Raw genomic sequence first — 20,260 nt, 5'->3', positions numbered from 1 at the left:
ACATGATTTTTTAGATTATGTTTAATGTTATCTGGTTTAGGGAATTTTGTGGTTGATTGTCATATCTAGAGTACGAGCAGTAGTTCAGTGTTCGCTAATGTAGCAAAGAAACAAAGTAACGTTGGGATAAGAAGGCATTACAATTGAAATGATCATGCTATTACATTTGACAAGGTGGATGATGTCATGTGTTTTAAACGTCTATCATTTTTGTTTCTGGTTCAAAAGAAAAGGTTGGAAGTAAATGTGGGTGAAAAGGTGAAATTTACTGTCTTTCGTTGTAAATATTAGAAAATCAAGGCAATACTGTCTTAATGAAAACATTAACGATTCCCTCTTTATCAAATGAGACAAACGGGAACGAGTTTTGAGTGATATAACTAAGCCAAGCCTGCCACCGTCATTTTGGATCTCCGCCTGGGTAGATTTAGGTCACGTGCTAGGCAACGTATGATCAATAACAAGATAGAATTTCATTTCAGGCCTATTTATCAATTTTGTGGTGTGTAACTTTCGCATTTTAGTACGTTGTTTGTATGTTGAATCTTCAAATTGTCTTGAAACTTAAAAGAAAATTGTTCTTTAAAAATTCACTGAAAATCGGTAGCTAAAATTGTTTGTTTAGGTGTTATCTGATTTTCGTGTTAACTTGTTATTTCGTCAGTCGCCGGCATCTTTTGTTGCTTCTCACAGGAAAAACACACGCGACGAAACGTAATGATCAATTTTGTCCTCAATCTCACGCTATAACAGAAAAAGCTTTTGAACATCTATAAACTCCGAGCGCTTCGCAGTAAGTGATATTTTCAATGAATCTTCGGATTTTTTTCAAGTTCAAGGACTGTAAATTACAATTTTATGAAAAACGAAGGTTGTTCTGTTATTTCAGTGTGAATCCTTGCATGCCTGCCAGTCGCTGGCGCCGCTTGTTGAAACTAAAACGAAAAAAAAAACTCTTTTAAGATTATTATTGGCTTCTTTTACACCCCACCACTATTCTTAGCAACAAAGGTCGCCATTTCGTCTGTTTATTGCTCGCCAAAAACTATAAAATGCACTCAAAAGCCTAAAATCTAAAAAAAGTTTACAGGAATCGACCAATCGAGCGAGCGAGCGAGCGAATGGCATTCCCCACATCGTATCTATAACTCGCTCTTGCGCATGCGCGCAATTCACGAGTTAAAAAGAGGAAAATACGGACGAAGTTTCCCTCTTTCGTAAAGGAACAGAATTAGGGCCTGCTATAATGTGTGTGTCAAATTTAAGCTACGCAAAAACGCATCATGAAGATGAATTTATTCTTCAGGATATCAACTTCTTTGCACCTTCAAAGAGTTTAACAGTCATCACCGGCCCGGTTGGAAGTGGTAAGTCTACTCTGCTCTCAGCGATCGCTGGTGAAATTTCGAACACTAGTGGGACGATTGATTATCAAGGTTCTGTCATTTACTTGCCTCAGACTGCTTGGGTGTTCTCGGGAACGATAAAAGAAAATATTCTCTTTGGTCAACCCTTCGAGGAGTCCAAGTACGACAGAATAATTGAAGTCTGCGCTCTGAGGGAAGACTTTCAGCGGTTACCTGGTGGTGACCAAACAGTTGTTGGAGAACGTGGCGAGGTTCTGAGTGGAGGACAACAGGCGAGAGTAAGTTTAGCTTGTGCAGTTTATGCTGACGGAGATATTTATCTATTGGATGATCCACTGAGTGCTGTCGATTTTAAAGTTGCCCAAAACATCTCTAACAATTGCATCAAATATCTACTAGGCGACAAAATCGTTCTATTTGCATCTCATCAGCGACAGCACATGGAAACTGCTGATCAAGTGATTGTGTTGTACAAAGGGCGTGCCCTCGACAAGGGACGCTTTACTGAGCTGCACGAAAACGGTGTAATTAATTCAAATGTTGACCCGTTCTATAAAGCAGCTTTGAAGGACAAAACAGACTCATCTTGGCCGTTCTCCTGGGAAGATAAGGAGGAACACGATGTTGTTGAAAAATGCCAGAAAAAACATCCTCTGCCCAATGAAGCGAAGATTTTGGAGATAGCAAAGGAGGATCGTACAATCGGAGTTGTGACATCCAAGCTCTATTGGGACTACTTCAGAAGTGGAGCACATCCTTTGATGATAACTGGAATGGTCGGTTTAAGTCTCGTTACTCAGGGTAAACTTATTGTTAGAGTGAGTTACAAACGTTGAGTCAGGCCCTAACAGGGAATACAGCAACCTTTTTTCTATATTTCTTTTATTCTATTTCTTGCAAATCACTTCACAATGGCTATGCTTTTAACTAACAATACACTTTGTTTTTAGATCAGATGGTAGAGGAAAGAGACACTGCACAAATTTCTGACCATACTCCCGATATCTTACTTAGTCGTACAAGCGCGAGGCAAGCGCAAATGAATGGCGAGTCACGCGCGAAAGGAAGATCTGCGACCTCCACTCGCCTGAAAAAGGTAAAAAAAGAAAATCACTCGTTCTACAACCTAACTTTCTACAACCAAAGTCAGTTGTCTTGCAATATTTATGGGTAACATGGTTGACTTCTTCATCTATTCTGTGACGCGTTGGTGCTTACATTAACATCCCTAGGATACTAACGGTAGTAGCTAACACAGGCGAGTTGTGTCTAGGCCCCGTAAATCTTGCAATGTTCAACTGAATTATTATATAGAAACACATTTCAAGCACTAAATATTAATGATGTTTCTTTCAGCCATCATAGCTGCTCCAGACTTGTGGCTCTCGTTTCTTGCAACGCTAAGCCCTGAAGATCAGAAGAACAAGACTTATCTATCTGTCTTCGCCTGTCTGGTTGGCGCGTGTTTTATATTTACTATCGTTCGGGCTTATGGATTCTTCCATGTTTGTCTAAAGTGCGCCGAGCGTCTTCACGATAAAACGGTTGTGGCCATTTTACAAGCACCTGTCCTGTTCTTTGATTCAAATCCAGTGGGACGAATCCTAAATCGCTTCTCCAATGATATTGGCTACGTAGATGAGTTGTTACCCAAAACAATCCTGGTAGCAATGCAGATGCTCTTAGTGATATTTGCCCAAATTCTGTTGACAGTTTCCACCAATGTTTGGCTGATGTTTCTTGTTGTTCCAATTTCCGTGCTGGTCGTTTCTCTATCCAATTATTACTTGAAGATTGCCAGAGAACTAAAGAGGTTAGAGTCGATATCCCGAAGCCCAGTATTCGCTCATTTTTCAGAGACCCTGATAGGACTTGACACGGCTCGTACGAGAGGAAGACAGACAGGTTTTCTGGATGTACTTTACAGGTATGTGGGAGACATTGAGTCAGCGTGTGGTGCCAGAGCCGATAAATGTACGGGGCACAAATTACTTATGATTGCATATTTTCTCTAAGCTATTAGTTTTTATTCACCGGCAAAACACGACAAGCGGCAAGACTACAGTAATTGCTCTGTGCGGTTTTCTTCCTTCTGATAGGATGTCAACAGACCCATAATATGAACGGTCAATCAACAAGATCGCGTGACGCGGAAATTTCACGATTAGTCAAAACCGTAACAAATTTATGGAATGTGATTGTTATCACCAGCCCGATATAAGCACTAATAGGACAGTGTAAGTGTCATGCTTGTAATTGGACAGTGTAATATATAGGACAGTTGAGAAGTCATGTCTGCGTGTAAGTGTATGCGCGCGCTGTTGCTGCGAAGTTCGCCGAGTCTTTTTTTTGAAAATGTATAACTGTGGTCTAGTTTCTTTCTCTAATTTTGTCACAGTTTTGATCAATTGGTAAGAGATCTAGACCGTCATGTCGTCCAATTCTGTCATTAATAGTAATCGTAGTTTAACAAATCAGACATCCTGCTTCGCAGTCGTCCGCTTTTGTTAATTACTCTTATGATTACTGACCGAATTGGACTCCGTTATGAGTTTAACAGGAAATACAGACAAGTGCCACTCGTCTTCTCCTTCTGATAATTGTTGTACTTAGGATAAGAGATGTAGTTGTGATGGTGAACAATTAAGATTTGGTCTTTTTTCGGAGAATTCACCATTTTTAATGGGAAGGTATCCATACGTTAACAAATTCGGCTCTAGCGGCTCTCACTTCACCTCGACGAATGAAGCATACCTAAGATTGAGATACGGCTACGGAAGTGATCTTTCGGACAGTTAGCTAGAAGCTTACGGATGTTTCTTGGAGAGTAATATCTTTTTAAGGGAGTGGGGGGTCGGGCGGGATTTGTTGAAGGGCTCCGTTACATTGTCAGGCCGAAGGAGACACTGGTTTCCTGATTGGTAAGAAAACTTCATGTCGTCCAATTCTGTTTTTAATCATACTCGTGATTAAAAAAAACCAGACTCCCGCCTTGCAGTCGCCCGCTATTGTTAATAACTCGTATGATTACGGACCGAATTGGACTCCACTCAGTGCTATTGCCAATATGAGTTTAACAGGAAATACAGACAAGTGCCACTCGTGTTCTCCTTCTGATAAATGTTATACTTAGTTTACAAGATTTAGTTGTGATAGTGAACAATTAAAAATAATTTTTTTTGAGCGGGGGAACTTATCATTTTTAGTGGAAAAGTACCTATATCGTTAACAAACTCGGCTCGAGCGGCTCTCACTTCATCTGGACGAATGGAGCATACCTAAGACTGAGATGTGGTTACGGAAGTGATCTTTCGGATATTTAGCAAGAAGCTTGTGGATGTTTCTTGGAGAGTAATATCTTTTTGAGAGGGTGGGGTGTCGGGCGGAATTTCTTGAAAGACTCCGTTACATTTTCAGGCCGAAGGAGACACTGGTCTCACTTCAATGTGTAGACCTAATCTTCTTATAGTATTTTTTGGAGTGATTGTCGGAAAAAAAAACAGTCTGCTAACAAGCCAATCGGAACAAAAGAAAAGATCACAAGTAGTGACATAGGACTTAACATAAAAACAAGGAAACGGTATTGAGTGCTGGAAAACGCGCACGACCAATAGGCGGTTGGCTCAACTAAAAAATCACTCCATTATTAAAACACATTGTGATAAAAACTTATCCCTTCACATATGAAGATGTTCATAATCAGGCGTTCATTATGGTGATGGCCAGCGGAAGGTAGCTCGGTACACGTTTGGATTGTCTCACTTCCTTGTTAGACGGTGCAGTTGCTCTGGCTGCAATCTTGGTATCTCAAGATGCCGGTAAGCTCAAGATTCTAAGTAACGTTTTTAGTTTTTCTATGTAAAGTAAGAATTTATATAGTCGTGTATTAACACAGCATGAACTAATAATAAAATAAGTGTGAAAATACGTGCACTCTTATTATCAACGGGTGGTTTTTAAACACGACAGAAGCGTGAGTCTCTCTGGTAGCTTAACTGCTAAGCAAATTTTAAAGTGTCTTTCATGATTCAGAACTGGAGACTTGGGTTGATAACTCCTATGTACCTACTTAGCTTGGAGTTTAAACAACAACACTAAGAGAGACGTAAAAAATACGCTTTATTTACTCCCTCCTATTAAGTGACTCCCCGGACCAGGCCAAGTAACCTAGCCTTGTTAAGTTTTCGTTACATGTTTTGAGCCATCAAGAGAAAACTAGTCCGGAATTTATAAATTCAAGGTCCAATTTTTTTTCAGCTTCCGCTAGTCTCGCTCTTGTTTACGTCATCCAAACTCTGGCCATGACTCAATACGCTGTTAGAAAAACCTCTGAAGTAGAAAACTACATGACGTCAGTTTAACGAGTTATGACCTACACCAAACTTGACCGGGAGCCTAAATACGAGGAAGAACGAACACCCCCGCAAGACTGGCCTTGGAGAGGAAGTATTGTGATGAGAGATGTATCACTGACCTACTATCCGGGGGGACCTCAAGTGATAAAAAACATCAATCTTAGCGTCAAAGGAGGAGCAAAGATCGGAGTTGTCGGCCGTACGGGAGCTGAGAAGTCATCTTTTGTAACAGCTCTTATGTGTATGCCTGATGCTGATGGAGAGATAATCATCGACGATGTTCCAATTAAAGATATAGGACTCCAACAAGCTCGACGAGGTATCTCAGTTCTTAGCCAAAGTCCTGTTCTTTTAAGTGGATCACTGAGAAAAAATCTCGACATTTTAGACAAGTTTCAAGATGCTGATTTATGGCAGGCTTTAGAAGATGTGCAACTGAAAGATTTTTTCGAGACACTTGAGGCCAAGCTAGATCACGAACTGCTGGAACATGGCGCTAATGTCAGTGTGGGAGAGCGGCAGTTAATTTGTTTGGCTCTTGTGCTGCTACAGCGAAGTAAAATCGTCGTCTTGGACGAGCCAACTGCGCATGTAGACCCAGACACAGAGCAGACGATCTGGAATGTAGTGCGGGACAAACTGGAGGAGTCCACTGTCATCACTATATAGCTCACCGTTTGAACACGATAAAAGACTGCAAGAAGATTTTGGTCTTGAAAGATGGACAAGTTAAAGGATTTGACAAATTTGATTCAATAATGAACTTGAAGTGAGATGCCGTCTAATGTTGAAAATACCTCGAATGTCACGCAGGTCTGATCCTGCAGAGCTCAAGATATTGTACAGTTGATGTTATTGCTCGGTTTTGGCTCTTTTATACTACTACGCATCTCTCATTTTGCAACGTTTTGCAACGTTCATTTTGCAGTGCATCTGTTCAGTAATAGATCACACATGAAGTCATTATGTGGTAAGAACAGAAAAACCTGCAAACTAGGCGCAGGCGAGTGTGTCACTCATGTTCCTATTGCTGTATGGCGTCCTCTGTGATCTTTTAATGAACAGACCCACCGTAACGTAGATTGCATATGCTTTATGTAATAAACAAAGCAAATTTCTTTTTCCTATTGACGTCACTTATCCATCTGTCCCCCAACTGATGATAAGTAAAAAACCAGTGGAGATGCCCTGGGAACGACATACGAGCACCACATACCACTCAACGCAGTGCACACAAGAAAGAAGATAACAGTTTATTTAGAAATAGGAAACTGCTATCACACATTCAGTTATCCTGACAACTGGGCACGCTAACATATTTTTTGCGATGGTAATCCTAGCGTTTTACCATAGTGTAGAGATCATATACTTTCCCTTTGGTAACTTATTTAAAACATCTCTAGACATTCAAATCGTATAAGATTTTCCTTCTCACTTCCCACCTTTTAAAAAATGATCTTTTGCATGCGCCATACTTTCTCATGTTACGTATTCAGTGGCTTTGGTGTTAGCATTTCTCTCGGCTGAGAATGAAAATCGACGACTGGAAGATTTGTCACTGGCCGATATTGGCCGTTTACCTGAAAGACTTCTTCTGTCGGTAAGGACAAAGTCAATAAATGAGAATTTTTTTAATTTGAAATTACGACCATTGTTGTTTTTGTAATCATGATTCAACGCTTTTTTCCATCTTAAGAGCTAGCGCCAACGCACTCAACGATTGTTATTCGGGGATTGTTGATTCATTCAATTTCGTTCATTAATGAAGTCGACTCAGTTTCTTGTCAGTAAAGGGCTATTGTGTTTATATGATAAACAAATAAATACATGGTTGGTTGAAGATATAAAATTTCTCTTCTCGTGTTCAACTCGACATCTCACTCGTTCGCTGCGCTCACTCTTGAGCTATCGAGTTGAACACTCGAAGAGAAATTCCATATCTACGTGCGCTCATGTATTATTCTCTATTTAATTGACTAACTTAGACATACCATGAGGTAGCTACCTCCAACACATCAGGAAAGCCCAAATTAAAAAATTAATCAAACAAGTATAAACAATTCTCCATAGAATATAAGGATGCATTCCTTTGGGATGATCGAGACCAGGATTTTTGATTCGAGATCACTGGGATCACGGTACACTCGAGCAGTGAAAAAAATTCAAGGATTATTTAAATAAAAATTCTGGCATTTTCGTCTTATAACTAAGAAGGTTTGACGAACGAGTGACTGAAACAGGAAGAGAGTTCCAAATTTTAGGACCTTGGTAAAGAATTGTTATTGCTATTATTAGTAAACAGAGGAAAGTCACAAGATTTAATAAGAGGAATAATTTGTGAAGTTCTCATTTGATCAGAACGCACAGACGTGATCATGAAGGTACATGGTTGAGTACATCTTTTGTTTCTTCGCCAATATTCGTGACAATTTCCATTAAAGTCCAATACTTGTACAGTTCTCTGATAAATACATCGATAGTAAAAGTCGATTGCCTTTGGGATTCCAGTTGTGTTTTAGAAAAAGTATGGGGTTTGACACTAAACAATCTCTCCCGAAAGTTCCTATTTTCATCTAAAAAACATAAAGCAAAACCACGAAATAGTTTTCAAAGATCATCTCACCATTAATTTGCATCATTTTGTTGACGACAGCGCCGATGCATGACATGACGCTGTTTGCTCTTCCCAAAACGAATCTATCTACGGTCGAACCTATATTGAGCGGTTACCCTGTATTAGGTGGTCGATTTCCATAGCCCAGAAAATTTTCCCCCTTAATGACTGTAATTTTAATCTCCATTAACCGGCCACCTCAATAGATCGGATGACATGACACGATCCGTGAATCGTGAGCTGTAAACAACACGCAATGTAAAAAAAAGGCAATCAGTAAATGAATCAACCCTTTTCCACAATTGCTGGTTTGGTTACATACAGCTGAACTCAGTGATCAAATGATAAATTGCTCGTAATCGTGTACGTAGCTCACTTGTAAAGATTTTATGTTCAATATCAAACCGACATTAAGGTCATAAATTCATTCGTTACTTCATTCAACCGCAAAGAATTAAAACATTGCTATCATTTATATCATAGCAAGCGAAGAGAGATCTCTTCAACGCATCCAAGGTTAAATGCGGAGCTTACAAGCTTGGCTTGCTCTTGGTAAGTTTATCATAGTCATTAACTCTTCGTTGAAGACCCCTCGCCATAATGAAAATTATCGTCGCAGGTATTAATCAAAGGAATGAATTAGCGCTTAAAATTACGGATCTTCAAGGTGATTGGTTTCTGTGTTTTGTACACTGAATGCACTTCATACTTAAAATGCATCGCAGCAAAAGGGAGTACAATGACGTCTATGGTATGACGGAGAAACCTTAAGAAAAGCGTACGGTGAGTTATAATCGCTCCCATGGAAAGTAGTGATACGTCTGGAGGCTTATGTCACTTTTGAGGAACGTTTTTGTTGTAAATTATTCTTATGCGAGATTAAGAGTCCCGGATCAGTGCAAGTCAAGCTAAGTGCGATTGAAATTAAGGTCCAGTTTACTCCACTCCACGAAAACTTTGAGCAGGACTTCAGACTTTAAGCGAACGATTTGTCAAACTTATATAGAACGAAAGAATCTATGGCGCGGAACTATTAAGATAACAACTGACGACGGGGAAACCTTAAGAAAAGCGTACGGTGAGTTATAATCGCTCCCACGGAAAGTACCGATACGTCTGAAGGCTTATGTCGCTTTTGAGGAACGTTTTTGTTTTAAATTACTCTTATACGAGGTTAAGAGTCCCTGATCAGTGCAAGTCAAGCTAAGTGCGATTGAAATTAAGGTCGAGTTTCCTCCACTCCAAGAAACCTTTCAGCAGGACTTCAGTCTTTTAATGAACGATTTCTCAAACTTATTTAGAACGAAAGAATCTATGGTGCGGAACCATGCAGATGACAACTGAAGTCGAAAATTTCCATATGATCCATTAATTAAAGTCATGTTGCGGTCCATTCTTCATTGGACAAAATTTTCAGACAACATTACCAATTTATTTCTAAACAAAAAAAAAACGGAACGAATGTTTTCCACTCACACTACGACGGCGTCAGCGGCGACAGACAGATTTGAATGGACATTAATCAAGTGTGCACCAAGAGCTTAGTCTTAAAAACCGTCCAAAAAATTGTCACAGCATTGATGTTGTCGTTTTTACTAGCTCGAAGAATTTGTCCACTAAAAAGCCATGTTCATTTTTGGAATCGCTTGGCATTTCTAAACAATGACTCTAATACTCTTCAGAGGTTTTAAGGAACCATTTAGTGGCACTTTAATTTGGAGAAAATCTCCGACTGCCAGGCATTTAGCCCTTTCGAGACCGTGCCCGGCAGTCTGATCAGGAGCGTCGACAACCGAGTAATAATATTGTAGTGTGTACAAGCTCGAAGAAATTGTCCACTAAAAGACCAAGTTAATTTTTGGAATTCCGTAACATTTCTAAGCAAACATCTGATATTCCTAGGAAGTTTGAAAGAACCTTAATTTCGGTGGAAATTCTATGAAAAATTCTGCGACTGCCGGGCGTTTCGTCTTCTTGTGACCGTGTCCGGCTGCCAGCCATTTAGTCATAGCGTTTTCGAAAAGCTCCGCTTTCAACTTGTTTTCTGTCTTCAGAATTTTAAAATTGATTTTGAAAATGCGCTCTCAAAACTTTCAGAACAAGTCCTTTTTTATTCAGCGTGGTGAAGACAGGGCTTTTGGGAAACTTTGTGATCCCTCGTTTTAAAGTACGACATCTGTCTTATTGTACAGGAACATCGATCGTCTGGCGCTTTATTGGCTCGAGAATTTCGACTGTTACATTTCGTGACATACTGGTAAGTTCATTCATGACCTATCACGCAATCGACTTCGATAGGTATTCAATTTTTACCAGTACTGTGCTGTTATTTGTAGTCTGAAAAAAAAATACATTTTCTTGCTTATGAAATTTTATTTTTCGCCTTGTTAAAAAGAAGTCGAAAAAACTTGCTAAGAACTGGTTTTTGACTGGACGATAAGCAGTAATAAACAACAAACGAGTGCCTTTTTGATTTCTGCTCCCGCTTTTACGCCCTCAGATAGTTCCTGCTTCCCGCCCTCTCCCGCCCTCAATTCTCCCGCCCCCCTGTCCCCCTCCATTGTAAATGATTCTTCTGTCACCGTGTAAGATACTCTCTATTACCCAACATCGTTTGCTGGGACTTTGCCATTTTCAAGGACAAATGATAGAAATTGATATTACATGTTGAAAATTTTGTGGAATACTCTCGAACTGGTTTTGGCTCTCCATACAAAGGAATAGCAATTATTCAAGTTCGTCTTAGATATGACAGAGAGTGTTTTGAAACTGTTTTTAAAAAAAACTGGCTTCGCGACCAATGAAACCATTCGGTGTCTGTGGTTCCTCAGGTCTCAAGATCTCGTGTGTGATTAGTTACAACTATTGATTTATTTTTGTGACTAATAAGTTTGTCATGTATGCGACAAGTTCTTGCTTAGAGGAGAAAAGAAGGAAAGCGGGATGGCGAAAAATTGTGGAAACTCCATTCGGAATGAAAAGTTGGTTCCATGCCGCTTCCTGAGATAATTGCAAGATATTGTTTACCCGTTATTTGGTTTCTATCTAGAGGGAGCCTGGAATTCACAAGGCTCACCTAAGCAAGGGGGTCAATAATGGGGCGCAAATCTCCCGCGCAGAATTTTAAACAAAAACAAGGGTAGCAACTGCTGTCACGCAAACTATGCCAAAAAAAGTTAAACGTTCATAAAAAGTAGAGAAAGGAAAACTCGACAGTCTCCGAGCACAAAGCTTATTATTTACCATTTTGTTGTAAGCTATATCATTCTAGGCTATATAAAAATCATGGGGTTCTACAAAACGCCGTGACTTATTGGATTTTATGTAAGTTTAAAACTCCTAAAGAGCAAGTTGGTTCTGAAATCCTGAAAAAACACGCGAAGACATTTGACCATTGCGTTGAACATGCTAATGATGGCTAAGTATTTTGTAGGTCTCAAGTGATGGCACCAAAAGGCGGTTACAGGAGAATCTCTGGTGATGACGATAAAAAAGTTAGTTTTGCGTCTTCTCTTTTTTTCCGTTGGATGAACGGAGTCTTAAAGAAGGGCAGTCAAAGACCTTTGGATCAAAATGACTTTTTACCCTTGTCAGAGGAGAACTCTGGCCATTTTGTTACCGACAGGCTACGAAAAAGCTGGGAAAGCGAGAAACGTCATTGCAAGGTGAATGGGAAAAGGCCCAAACTTTGGAAAAGCGTGTTTGATATGCTGTCTGCCAAAGATGTTACCATCATTTTGACGGGGAATATATTGTCTACAACTTCTCGCCTTCTCTTTCCACTGTTTCTCGGATATCTTGTTTCTAAGCTTATGTCAACTGAGGCAGAGATTAATTATCAACTCTACACCTGCGCGTTCGCTATGTGTCTCAATGGTTTGATCGGTGGTCTTGGTATGCACCAGCAAGACTACAGATGCGAAACATTGGGGATAAAAATAGGAAGTGCCCTGAGGGGACTGGTGTACCAAAAGGTAGGCACGATCCAAAAGAGTATTCTATACATTTTTTTTTTCAACCGATTTTTCTAATACCCTAAACACCCCAAATTAAGCCGAACAAACTGGAACGCATTTATCTATCCGATACAGAATGATTTTTTTCCAGAAATCTTTGCAATCCTACTCATCAACAAAAAAAATCAAAGAAGCAAACAGTTATTTAGCCTGCAGTTAACGGGAAGTAGGCTACAGAAACCATAATGTATTCGGCTGTGCTTTTGAGCGAGATTCAAAATGGCGTCTGAGTTGTCGCTCTTTTAACAAACTAGAAGAGAATTTAGTAGAGACTTAATTACTCTTGTCTCGAGACGTAGCCACGAATATCTTTATGCCGGAGATTAAAATCAGATGGTTTGTGGAACATCCTTCTTCTTTAATTTCTAATCTGTACTCTCTTTTAGACGCTTCTACTCAGCAAGCAGACGTTACTGAAATTTACTGCAGGACGCTTATTTGACCTGATATCCAATGATGTTAAAAGAATGGAAGAAGAGACAGTCAAGTTTTTTGCCTTAGCCGTTTTCGCAGTTTCTGCATATATAGGGGCAATATTCCTTATCTACAATTTGATTGGTTGGCAGGCTGTTACGGGTGTGTTCCTCCTGTGTATTCTCATGCCATACCTTGCCGTCTTGTCTTATGCCAATGCTAAGCTGCGTCTGCGCACAGCTACAGTATCGGATCAGCGAATCTCCCTAATGAATCAAGTAGTTTCCGGGATCCGCGCGGTCAAAACGCATGCGTGGGAGGAGGAATATGGACGGAAGATAAAACATGTAAGAAGGTAAGGTAAATTATCATTTTTAGAAGTAGGCTCAAACAACTCGGTTCGTTCATTTCCGTAATTGTTGACCCAAATTATTCAAAACTGGGAAATAGATAACCACAAATCTGTTTTGTCTCCTCTGAGAGCTCGTAAGCTAGGCAGTTTAAACATGCCCTTGCCCCCGAACAAAAGAACCTTTAGAACGCTGCTTGAGCCAATCACAATGCCTCTCTTCACAAAGAATAAGTGTCTCATGTAACCCATTTGATAGCCGGAGGATTGGCTGCTTGGTTAAATAATATCAGGATATACTGAGTAGAGAGTGTGGAATGAGCGCCCTAAATGATTGCTCAAACTTCGAATATCCCTTGCAATTCATCTTCGAGAGACTCGCGCGAGATTTCCACCCTAAAGAGAATAATTGTTCATTATTATAGGTAGAACATCTCATTGAGTCTAACTTGTCTTCAGTTAGTATTATTTTTCATGCGCTGTCGTAGGGTCGCGAAAGACGCACTTAAACAAAGAAGTGAACGATGAGAAAGGGTGCCCTTCCCGCCAGCTCATCTCGTTAATATTTCAAATTAAATATAACACTGACGAAGAGTTGGTACGATAGAATACCCACATAACTTATGATCAACTTTTATCGTCAGAAATGAAATCAGCGTCATTTCGAAGAGGACAGCCATTCAGTCAAGTATCGATGCCTTGTCAATCAGTGCAACGCCACTAGCCACCCTGGTGTCAGTAATTACTATGGTACTTACAGGCTACACCCTCACGCCCGCCAATGTTTTTATGCTGTTGTCGTTTATGGGTGTTTTAAAATCGAGTGGCATGATAGATATGACATCTGGTTTAATGGCAACGTATGACGCCTACGTTTCACTCGGAAGAATCGAAGAATTTCTTCTTTTGGAAAATATGTTGGAAGCCTCTGAGAGTGATAAAAGCAACGAGCCCCAACAAAAAGCGAGGAGTACCCCAAGTAACCAAAGTCGCAGTTATTTGAAAAAAGAAGAGAAAAATACGGAGAATGTCTCCCTCTCTCGTCAAGCAACAGAATTAGGGCCTACTATACTATGTGTGTCAAATTTAAGCTTCGCAAAAACGCATCGTGAAGATGAATTCATTCTTCAGGATATCAGCTTTTTTGCACCTTCAAAGAGTTTAACAGTCATCACTGGCCCGGTTGGAAGTGGTAAGTCTACTCTGCTCTCAGCGATCGCTGGTGAAGTTTCGAACACCAGTGGGACTATTGATTGTCAAGGTTCTGTCATTTACTTGCCTCAGACTGCTTGGGTGTTCTCGGGAACGATAAAAGAAAATATTCTCTTTGGTCAACCCTTCGAGGAGTCCAAGTTCGAAAGAATAATCGACGTCTGCGCTCTAAAAGAAGACTTTCAGCGGTTACCTGATGGTGACCAAACAGTTGTTGGAGAACGCGGTGAGGTTCTTAGTGGAGGACAACAGGCGAGAGTAAGTTTAGCTCGTGCAGTTTATGCTGACGGAGATATTTATCTACTGGATGATCCACTGAGTGCTGTTGATTTTAAAGTTGGCCAACACATCTTTAACAAGTGCATCAAAGATCTACTAGGCGATAAAATCGTTCTGTTAGCCTCTCATCAGCAACAGCACATGGAAAATGCTGATCAAGTGATAGTGTTGTACAAAGGGCGTGTCGTCGACAAGGGACGCTTTACTGAGCTGCACGAAAAAGGTGTAATCAATTCAACTGTTGACCCGCTCTATAAAGCAGCTCTGAAGGACAGAAAAGACTTATCTGATACCTTTGCCTGGGAGAATACAAAGAAACACCATGATGCTGAAAAATGCCAGAAAATACATGCTCGGCCCAGTGAAGCGAGGAGTTTGGAGATAGCAGAGGAGGATCATACAATCGGAGTTGTGACATCCAAGCTTTATTGGGACTATTTCAGAAGTGGAGCACATCCTTTGATGATAACTGGAATGGTTGGTTTAAGTCTCATTACTCAAGGTAAACTTATTGTTAGAGTGACGTAGAAACCTTGGGTCAGGCCCTGAAAGGGAATACAGCAACCTTTTCTGAATCACTTCACAATAGCTATCCTTTTGGTTTTAGTTTAGATGGCAGAGTTAAGAGACACTGCACAAAATTTTGACCATGTTCCCGATATCTCACTTGCCCGTACAAGCGCGAGGCAAGCGCGAGTGAATGGCGAGTCACGCGCGAAAGGAAGAGCTGGTGTCATGCTCCTCGCGTTTGACTTGCCTTTGCCTCCATTTGCCTGAAAAAGATAAAAAAAAAACTAGTTTGCAACTAATTTTCGGAGACCAAACGCAGTTTTCTGACAATTTTTAAGTGAAATATGGTTGACTGTTTCATCTATTCTGTTACATTGTGGTGCTTACATAAACATTCCCAAGATACAAGCGTAAATAGCTAACCCGGGCGAGTTGTGTCTAGGCCCAACAAATCTTACAATGTTTAACTAACTGATCAGAAAGAAATACCTTTCAACCACCACCTCTTGATCTTATCTCTTTCAGCCATCATAGCTGCTCCAGACTTGTGGCTCTCGTTTCTTGCAAACCTAAACCAAGAGGATCAGAAGAACAAGACTTATCTATCTGTCTTCGCCTGTCTGGTTGGCGCGTGTTTTATATTTATTATCGTTCGAGCTTATGGACTCTTTCATGTTTGTCTGAAGTGCGCCGAGCGTCTTCACGATAAAATGGTTGTGGCCATTTTACGGGCTCCTGTCCTGTTCTTTGATTCTAATCCAGTGGGAAGAATCCTAAATCGCTTCTCCAATGATATTGGCTGCGTAGATGAGTTGTTACCCAAAACATTCCTGGCGGCAATGCAAAAGCTCTTGGAGATATCTGCCCTAATTCTGGTAACAGCTGCCACAAATGTTTGGCTGGTGTTTCTTGTTGTTCCAATTTCCGTGCTGGTCGTTTTTCTATCCAATTATTACTTGAAGACTGCCAGAGAACTAAAGAGGTTAGAGTCGATATCCCGAAGCCCCGTGTTCGCTCATTTTTCGGAGACCCTGATAGGACTGGACACGATTCGTACGAGAGGAAAACAGACAGATTTTGTGGATACACTTTACAGGTATGTTGAAGACGTTGATGCAGTGTGTGGTGCCAGAGCAAATAAATGCACAGGTCACAAATGAGTCATAATTGCTCATTTTCTGTGAGCTATTTATTTTTCATTGACTGCCATTACACGCAATTGCATCACGCTTCTTTTCTAATCATACCTGATGTGTGCTGAGACACTGTTTAGCAAGTGGACCTTCTGTATACGAGGCACGGTCGCGAAACGAAGCTATCCAAAATACACACGAAGGGCATTACCCGTGTTAAGACTACAGCAATTGCTCTCTGTGGTTTTCGCACTTCTGATAGGATTTTAACAGACCCATAATATGAACGGTCAATCAAGATGTGGAAAAGTATCCATATCGTAAACAGATTCGGCTCTAAAGGCTCCCCCTTCATTTTGACGAGTATAGCATACTTAAGACTGAGATGTGGTTACGGAAGCAATCTTTCGGACAGTTAGCCAGAAGACAGCTTACAGATGCTTTTTGGGGACTAAGATTTTTCTGAGGGGATGGGGGTCGGGTGGAATTGGAATCTGATGAGATTTCAACAGCCCCTTAATATGGAAGTTCAATCAACAAGATCGCGTAATGTGGAAATTCAATGATTAATCAAAACTCTAACAAATTTATCGAACCTTATTGGTTTTCGCCAGCCCGATTTGAGCACTAATAGCACAGAGTGTCATGCTTGTAATTGGACTGTGTAATAGGACAGTTGACAATTCATGCCTGCGTGTAAGTGTATGCGCGCGCTGTTGTCACGCATTTCGACGAATTTTTTTTTATGAAAACGTATAAGTGATGTTTAGTTTCTTTCTCTAATTTTGTTATAGTTATAATTTATTGGTAAGAGAACTTCTTGTCGTCCAATTCCGTCTTTAATCACACTCGTGATTAAAAAATCAGACTCCCGCTTTGCAGTCGTCTGCTATTGTTAATCAATTAGTTACGGACCGAATTGCTGTCCACTCAGTCCTATTACCATCATTAGTTTAACAGGAAATGCAGGCAAGTGCCATTCGTCTTCTCCTTCTGATAACTGTTATACTTAGTAAACAACATGTAACTGTAATAGTGAATTTGTTGAAGAACTCCGTTACATTGTCAGGCCAAAGAAGACACTGGTCTCACTTCAATGTGCAGACCCGATGTAATCTGCGTAGAATTATCTTTGGAGTGATTATCTTAAAACGAAAATACAATTGAATAACAACAAACCAGCCAGAACAAAAGAAAAGATCAGAATTAGTAACAGAGGAATTGAGCGCGGGAAAACGCGCACGACCGATGGGCGGTTAGTTTTGCGCGAATTTGCTGGACCAATCACGAACCAAAGTAATAAAAAATTTACAGATTCCGATTTATTTCGACAGTGAAGTAAAAAAATTACTCCATTATTGAAACATATTGTGATAAAAACTCGTCTCCTCAGATATCAAGATATTCATAATCAAGCGTACGTTATGGTGATGGCCAGCGGTAGGTGGCTCGGTGCACGTTTGGACTGTCTCGCTTCCTTGTTAGTCGGTGCAGTTGCTCTGGCTGCAATCTTGGTATCTCAAGATGCCGGTAAGCTCAAGATTCTTACTATCGTTTTAGTCTTTCTATTTAAAGTACGAATTTATATAGTCGTGTATTAACACAGCATGAACTACTGACTAATAAAATAGGTGTGAAAATGCTCTGAAAATATTGCACTCTTACTATCAACGGGTGGTTTATAAGCACGACAGAAACGTAAGAGTCTCTCAGGTGGCTTAAGTGCTGAGTAAACTTTCAAGTGGGTCTTATGATTCAAAACGGGACACTTGTGTTGATAACTCCTCTGCACCTACTTAGCTCGGAGTCAAAACAACAACACTAAGAAAGACATAAAAAAGACACGTTATTTATTCCCTCCCATAAAGAGACTGCCTGGACCAGACTAAGTAACCTAGCCTTGTTAAGTTTTCGTATATCCTTTGAGCTATTAAGAGAAAACTAGTCCGGAATTTATAAATTCAAGGCCCAATTCTTTTTCAGCTTACGCTGGTCTCGCTCTTGTTTACGTCATCCAAACTCTGACCGAGACTCAATACGCTGTTAGAAAAACCTCTGAAGTGGAAAATTACATGACATCAGTTGAGCGAGTTATGACCTATACCAAACTTGACCGTGAGCCTGGATACGAGGAAGAACGAATACCCCCAAAAGACTGGCCTCGTAGAGGAAGTATTGTGTTGAGAGATGTATCATTGACGTACTATCCGGGGGGACCTCAAGTACTGAAGAACATCAATATTAGCATCAAAGGAGGAGCAAAGATCGGAGTTGCCGGCCGTACAGGAGCTGGGAAGTCATCTTTTGTAGCAGCTCTTATGCGCATGCCTGATGCTGATGGAGAGATAATCATCGACGATGTTCCAATTAAAGAGATAGGACTCCAACAAGCTCGACGAGGTATCTCAGTTCTTGGCCAAAGTCCTGTTCTTTTTAGTGGATCACTGAGAAAAAATCTCGACATTTTTGACAAGTTTCAAAATGCTGCTTTATGGCAGGCTTTAGAAGATGTGCAACTGAAAGATTTTGTCGAGAGACTAGATGCCAAGCTGGATCACGAACTGCTGGAACATGGTGTTAATGTCAGTGTGGGAGAGCGGCAGTTGATTTGCTTGGCTCGTGTGCTGCTACAGCGAAGTAAAATCGTCGTCTTAGACGAGCCAACTGCGCATGTTGACCCAGACACAGAGCAGACGATTTGGAATGTGGTGCGGGACAAACTGAAGGAGTCCACTGTCATCACTATAGCTCATCGTTTGAACACGATAAAAGACTGCCAGAAGGTTTTAGTCTTGAAGGATGGAAAAGTTAAAGGATTTGACAAATTTGAGTGTGTCACTAATGTTCCTACTGCTCTATAACGTCCTCTGTGATCTATTAATGAACCGACCCACCGTAACGTAGATTACATATGTTTTACGTTATAAACAAGGCAAAATTTTTCTCATATCGACGTCACTTATCCGTCTGTCCCCCAACTGATCATAAGTAAAAGACCAATGAAGATGCCCTGGGAACGACTTACGTGCGCTACTTACCACCCAACGTAGTGCACACAAGAAACAAGATAACAGGTTATACAGATATGGGAAACTGCTCAGCAGCCTAGCTATGATTTTTTAAGTGGGAGGGGGGGGAGGGGAGCTATGTCCAGATATAGAGTCCGATATCAGAGAGTAACAGGTTGTCATTTCAACATTTACGTTTGATAAAAATTTAGATCTTCTCGGATGAGCAGAAAGAATGAGAGGAAAAACGGGCCAACAAGATAGCGGCACAGATGACTTAAGTACCATCTAAGATAAACAACTCTATTACAGTCTCTCCCAAACATATTGCCTCAAAGAGTAGTTCAAAGGCTTCAGAACACCTCCTCCCTTACCTTACCCCACCACCACCCCCTACGAATAACGAGCTTTGTGTCACACATTCAGTTTTCCTGACAACTGAGCACGCTAACATCTTTTTTTCGATGGTAATCCCGGCGTTTTGAGATCACATATTTTCCCTTTGGTAACTTATTTAACACATCTCTAGACACTTAAAATCGTTTCCTTCTCACATCCCACCTATAGCAAAATAATTTTTCGCATGCACCATACTTTCTCTTGTGATCTCCGCACTCTCTTCGGATATTTGCCTGTCTTTCATGCGCGGAGGTGAAGATGGGAAATTTGAACCGGAATTGTCAAGTCTTTCTAGCGGAATAAACGTCTTATATCTTTTGATATGGAGTTGCTTTAAGGTTCAAAGTTCACTCTCGCAAGTAGATGAAGAAGAGGTCTCCGAGAAAGTCACCGTCACTAATCTTGCCTTTCACAAAAAAATTGGCAATTAACCTAAACAATCATCAAAAGTTGAAATGTCCGGGGAGTTGCCCAAGGGGGATGTTCAAGCTTCGAGTTGATCGACGCATAATTTGCATCGCTTCGGGTGAATCGAGGTGTCGTTCAATCGGAAGCTTATTCTGTCGCGTTTCAGAGTTTTATATACATTATTTTCATAACGGAG

The 20,260-nt window shown here is 40.6% G+C and overlaps 2 protein-coding genes and 1 pseudogene across 6 annotated transcripts; all 3 read left to right on the top strand.

Moving 5' to 3' along the window:
* The first annotated feature begins 1,196 nt into the window (after positions 1-1,196).
* LOC149036662 (ATP-binding cassette sub-family C member 4-like) lies at positions 1,197-5,178 on the top strand. Its single transcript, XM_089189533.1, has 2 exons — positions 1,197-2,463; positions 2,724-5,178. The coding sequence occupies exon 1, from the start codon at positions 1,247-1,249 to the stop codon at positions 2,201-2,203; it is 957 nt and encodes a 318-aa protein (XP_089045659.1). The 5' UTR covers positions 1,197-1,246; the 3' UTR covers positions 2,204-2,463; positions 2,724-5,178.
* Positions 5,179-5,734: 556 nt separating this feature from the next.
* On the top strand, positions 5,735-6,391 carry LOC149036661 (ATP-binding cassette sub-family C member 4 pseudogene; annotated as a pseudogene).
* Positions 6,392-8,366: 1,975 nt separating this feature from the next.
* LOC149036660 (ATP-binding cassette sub-family C member 4-like) lies at positions 8,367-19,193 on the top strand. Of its 5 annotated transcripts, none has more exons than XM_089189070.1 (8): positions 8,966-9,414; positions 10,529-10,593; positions 11,770-12,310; positions 12,739-13,121; positions 13,760-15,108; positions 15,642-16,212; positions 17,643-17,779; positions 18,233-19,193. In XM_089189070.1, exons 3-8 carry the CDS (start codon positions 11,780-11,782, stop codon positions 19,108-19,110), a joined length of 3,849 nt encoding a protein of 1,282 aa, XP_089045196.1. In that variant the 5' UTR covers positions 8,966-9,414; positions 10,529-10,593; positions 11,770-11,779; the 3' UTR covers positions 19,111-19,193. The 5 variants fall into 5 exon arrangements, with proteins under 5 accessions (XP_089045195.1, XP_089045197.1, XP_089045196.1 ...); XM_089189068.1 differs by having other exon boundaries at positions 8,967-9,119; XM_089189069.1 differs by lacking the exons at positions 8,966-9,414; positions 10,529-10,593 and adding an exon at positions 8,367-8,888.
* Positions 19,194-20,260: the final 1,067 nt, after the last annotated feature.

Source organism: Pocillopora damicornis, chromosome 12, assembly GCF_964200805.1.
Source record: "Pocillopora damicornis chromosome 12, jaPocDami1.2, whole genome shotgun sequence".
NCBI classification, from domain to species: domain Eukaryota; kingdom Metazoa; phylum Cnidaria; class Anthozoa; order Scleractinia; family Pocilloporidae; genus Pocillopora; species Pocillopora damicornis.
This window is presented reverse-complemented; position numbering and strand designations above follow the sequence as displayed.

What these genes read in the sequence shown, in the direction of transcription:
- LOC149036660 (XM_089189069.1), top strand. Translation starts at nt 11,780, where the DNA reads ATGGCACCAAAAGGCGGTTACAGGAGAATCTCTGGTGATGACGATAAA. An exon ending in TTTGTGGATACACTTTACAG is followed by an intron (nt 16,213 to 17,642) that starts GTATGTTGAAGA and finishes TCGTCTCCTCAG; the next exon opens with ATATCAAGATATTCATAATC. An exon ending in CTTGGTATCTCAAGATGCCG is followed by an intron (nt 17,780 to 18,232) that starts GTAAGCTCAAGA and finishes ATTCTTTTTCAG; the next exon opens with CTTACGCTGGTCTCGCTCTT.
- LOC149036662 (XM_089189533.1), top strand. Translation starts at nt 1,247, where the DNA reads ATGTGTGTGTCAAATTTAAGCTACGCAAAAACGCATCATGAAGATGAA.